At 46.9% G+C, this 4,690-nt stretch overlaps 1 protein-coding gene across 1 annotated transcript in view; it reads left to right on the top strand.

The window, feature by feature from the left end:
- The window catches only part of FXR2 (FMR1 autosomal homolog 2), a 27,612-nt gene that overhangs the window by 6,399 nt on the left and 16,523 nt on the right, over nt 1–4,690 (top strand). The window contains exons 2-3 of the mRNA XM_023193174.1: nt 3,015–3,067; nt 3,427–3,520. Coding sequence (XP_023048942.1) covers nt 3,015–3,067; nt 3,427–3,520 — 147 coding nt within the window. The remainder of the gene's footprint in view (nt 1–3,014; nt 3,068–3,426; nt 3,521–4,690) is intronic.

Raw genomic sequence — 4,690 nt, 5'->3', positions numbered from 1 at the left:
AGCAGTAGTAGCAGTAGTAGCAGTAGTAGCAGTAGTAGCAGTAGTAGTAGTAGTAGTAGTAGTAGTAGTAGTAGTAGTAGTAGTAGTAGTAGCAGTAGCAGCAGCTATGGGGTTTTGCCATATTGGCCAGACTAGTCTCGAACTCCTGGCCTCAGCTGATCTGTCAGCCTTGGCCTCCCAGTGTTGGGATTACAGGTGTGAGCTACCACCCCCGGCCAGAAAGAACTGTTTGTCTTTTCAACAAACAGTGCTGGAACAAGATATCTGTAGGTAAAAAATGGGCTGGGCACAGTGGTCATGCCTGTAATTCCAACATTCTTGGAGGCTAAGGCGGGTGTGTTGCTTGAGTCCAGGAGTTTAAGACCAGCCTGGGCAACACAGCGAAACCCTGTCTCTATTAAAAATATTTTTTTTAATTTAAAAATATGTTTTAGGCTCAAGCCTGTAAGCTCAGCACTTTGGGAGGCCAAGATGGGCGGATCACGAGGTCAGGAGATCAAGACCATCCTGGCTAACACGGTGAAACCCTGTCTTTACTAAAAAATACAAAAAACTAGCAGGGCGAGGTGGCGGACGCCTGTAGTCCCAGCTACTCGGGAGGCTGAGGCAGGAGAGTGGCGTAAACCTGGGAGGCGGAGCTTGCAGTGAGCTGAGATCTGGCCACTGCACTCCAGCCTGGGCGACACAGCGAGACTCTGTCTCAAAAATAAATAAATAAATAAATAAATAAATAAATAAATAAATAAAAATATGTTTTAAAAAAAGAGGCCAGGCACAATGGTTCATACCTGTAATCCCAGCACTTTGGAAGGCTGAGGCGGGTGGATCACCAGAGGTCAGGAGTTTGAGACCAATCTGACCAACGTGGAGAAACCCTCTCTCTACTAAAAATACAAAATTAGCCAAGCTTGGTGGCACATGCCTGTAATCCCAGCTACTTGGGAGGCTGAGGCAGAATTGCTTGAACCTGGGAGGCGGAGGTTGCGGTGAGCCAAAGTTGCACCATTGCATTCCAGCCTGGGCAACAAGAGCGAAACTCTGTCTCAAAAAAAATAAATAAAAATTAAAAAATTTTAAAAACATTGATCAATACCTCATCTTATATATAAAACTTAATTCAAAATGGATTATAGGGCTGGGCACAGTGGCTCACACCTGTAATCCCAGCTTTGGGAGGCCGAGGCGGGTGGATCAACTGAGGTCAGGAGTTCGAGACCAGCCTGGCCAACATGGTAAAACCCCATCTCTACTAAAAATATGAAAAATTAGCCTGGTATGGTGGCAGTTGCCTGTAACCTCAGCTACTCAAGAGGCTGAGTCAGGAGAATTGCTTGAACCTGGGCGGGTGGATGTTGCAGTGGGCCACGAGATTGTGCCATTGCACTCCAGCCTGGGTGACAGAGCGAGACTCTGTCTAAAAATAAAGGAGTATAGATGTAAATGTAAAACAAAAAACTAAAAGTTTAAGAAGACATAAGAGAAAAATGTTTGTGGCCTTGGATTAGGCAAAGATTTCTTTCTCTTTTTTCTTTTTTTTGAGATGGAGTTTTGCTCTTGTCGCTCAGGCTGGAGTGCAATGGCACGATCTTGGTTCACTGCAACCTCTGACTCTCAGGTTCAGGTGATTCTCTTTCCTCAGCCTCCCAAGTAGCTGGGATTACAGTCATGCACTACCATGCCTGGCTAAGTTTTGTATTTTTAGTAGAGATGGGGTTTCACCATGTTGGCCAGGCTGGTCTCGAACTCCTGACCTCAGATGATCTGCCTGCCTCGTCCTCCCAAAGTGCTGGGATTATAGGTGTGAGCCACTGTGCCTAGCCTGGGCAAAGATTTCTTAGATATGAAACCAAAAGCACAGTTGATAAAATAATAAATTCATAAGCTAGACCTTTTTCAAAATTAGAAATCTCTAATTGTATGTGACAAATAGGGAGAAGGTAGAAAAATTGGGAGCGCAGGGGTGAACGTATGGCTTTGGCCTCCTTAGTGAGGACATAGACCACAGGAGATGGATCAGCTGTTCAGTCATCCCTGTTCCTCTTGTCATAATATCAAGTTTGGAGTCTTCCATAAATTTTGTTATCCTTTATAAATTTTCAGTGTCATTCTAGATTAAATTCTAGTATTACGAAACTCTGATTTTTTTTTTTTTTTTTTGAGGCGGAGTCTTGCTCTGTCGCCGGGACTGGAGTGCAGTGGCCGGATCTCAGCTCACTGCAAGCTCTGCCTCCCGGGTTTACGCCATTCTCCTGCCTCAGCCTCCCCAGTAGCTGAGACTACAGGCGCCCGCCACCTCGCCCAGCTAGTTTTTGTATTTTTAGTAGAGACGGGGTTTCACCGTGTTAGCCAGGATGGTCTCGATCTCCTGACCTCGTGATCCGCCCGTCTCGGCCTCCCAAAGTGCTGGGATTACAGGCTTGAGCCACCGCGCCCGGCCTTTTCTGATGTATTTTAAGTCTTAATTTTTCCTTCTGTAAATTGTGTTCATCACAATTTTGAACTTGTCTAGTGTTCTGATTATTGTTTTAGGACCCATGCATCAGGGCAGCGAGTCTGCTCAGATCTCTTGCTGTATTGCGGAGGTAGGCCCTTCTCTCTCTTGACAGATCCTCATGTCCTCTAGGTGTTCCAGGACAGCCTCACACTGTCTCATGGGATATTCTTAGCCTTGCTGAATGTTGTTGGTATTTTAATTGAACTCTGGCAGGCTGCTCAGCACAACAGGAGGCAGACAGATAGGGAGGCCCCTGTGGGAGCCTGAGTAGATCACTGGTTTCCAGGCTGTTCTGATGCAGGTGGTACATACACTTCTCCATGACAATATAATTTCCTTTCTCTGTCTGACTGCCCATATTCTTTCCCCAGTGCAGCCTTTCAGGTTCTCTCATTACACCACTTGTGTCTGTATCTAAAACTTAAGTTTAAGGGTTTGTGGTGTCTCTATTCCCTTGGTGGCTGAGGTGGAAGTAAAAGGTCATTTTACATTTTTTACTTTTTTCTAAAATCCGTTCTAGGGCTTTGTGAAGGATGTCCATGAAGACTCTGTCACCATCTTCTTTGAAAACAAGTAAGACCTTGGGAATAGAGAATCCAGCATACTAGGTCCTAGAAGGAGAGTGGAGAAGAGGGGGCGGCTGAGTCCTATGAGGCATGTAATAGGTGGGGAGAGCTGAGGGTTTGGGTGGGAAACTTACATGGATCCCAGGAGAGGAAAGGGCTGAGAATTTGGTGAGGGTGGGGGCGTTTGGCCCAGTATTTAGAGTCTAGAAAGAGATGGATGGCACCACTATGGAGCAGGGCCTGGGGGTTAGCCTCTAATTTTCCAGATAAGTGGGAATCGCCCAGCTGAGGCAATAACCCTATTGTAAATAAATGGGCAACCATATCAGTCAGAGTAGCTTTTTCATGTTCTTGTTTCTCTTACAGCTGGCAGAGTGAGAGACAAATTCCTTTTGGAGATGTCCGACTACCACCTCCAGCTGATTATAATAAGGAGATCACAGAAGGGGATGAAGTGGAGGTAAGGGCTGTGGAGTACACCCTTTCTAAATGTCACTTTTTCCCAGGATTCTAGGCTTTTCTCTGGTTGATTCATATTCCTTCCTCCCCAACTAAGCCATATCCAGCCACTAAGCCATTTCCATAGGCTACATGCCTGTGGAAATGTAAAATACAGCAGTTCCCCTTTCATCACTGTTATGATCAGCCAAACTCTCAGGGACATCCCCAGTTTCAGGGGATTTGCCTTCCATTTGTGGTAACAGCATCTAAAATCCAGTGTGCTCTCATTTTTTTTTTTTTTTTTTTTGAGATGGAGTCTTGCTCTGTTGCCCAGGCTGGAGTGCAGTGGTGTGATCTCGGCTTACTACAACCTCCGCCTCTCGGTTTCAAGCAATTCTTCCACCTCAGCCTCCCAAGTAGCTGGGATTACAGGCACTCACCATCATGCCCGGCTAATTTTTGTATTTTTGCAGAGACGAGGTTTTACCATGTTGGCCAGGCTAGTCTTGAACTTCTGACCTCGGGTTATCCACCCACCTCGGCCTCCCAAAGTGCTGGGATTACAGTGATGAGCCACTATGCCCTGCCATCCTCTGATTCTTAATTAATTCCTTCCTCTGGTTTCCTGTATCCTTGGTTTAAGATGCATCCCAGGCTGGATGCAGTGGCTCACACCTGAAATGCCAGCACTTTTGGAGACCAAGGGGGGCAGATCACCTGAGGTTGGGAGTTCAAGACCAGCCTGGCCAATATGGTGAAACCCCATCTCTACTAAAAATACAAGAAACTAGCTGGGCGTGGTGGCGGGCGCCTGTAATCCCAGCTACTTGGTGGGCTGAGGGAGGAGAATCGCTTAAAACTGGGAAGTGAAGGTTGCAGTGAGCTGAGATTACGCCATTACACTCCAGCCTGAGCACCAAGAGCAAAACTTCGTCTCAAAAAAAAACAAAGAGGCCGGGCATGGTGGCTCAAGCCTGTAATCCCAGCACTTTGGGAGGCCGAGACGGGTGGATCACGAGGTCAGGAGATCGAGACCATCCTGGCTAACACCGTGAAACCCCGTCTCTACTAAAAAATACAAAAAACTAGCCGGGCGAGGCGGTGGGCGCCTGTAGTCCCAGCTACTCGGGAGGCTGAGGCAAGAGAATGGCGTAAACCCGGGAGGCGGAGCTTGCAGTGAGCTGAGATC

Source organism: Piliocolobus tephrosceles, chromosome 16 (assembly GCF_002776525.5).
Source record: "Piliocolobus tephrosceles isolate RC106 chromosome 16, ASM277652v3, whole genome shotgun sequence".
Classification (NCBI taxonomy): Eukaryota; Metazoa; Chordata; class Mammalia; order Primates; family Cercopithecidae; genus Piliocolobus; species Piliocolobus tephrosceles.
This window is presented reverse-complemented; position numbering and strand designations above follow the sequence as displayed.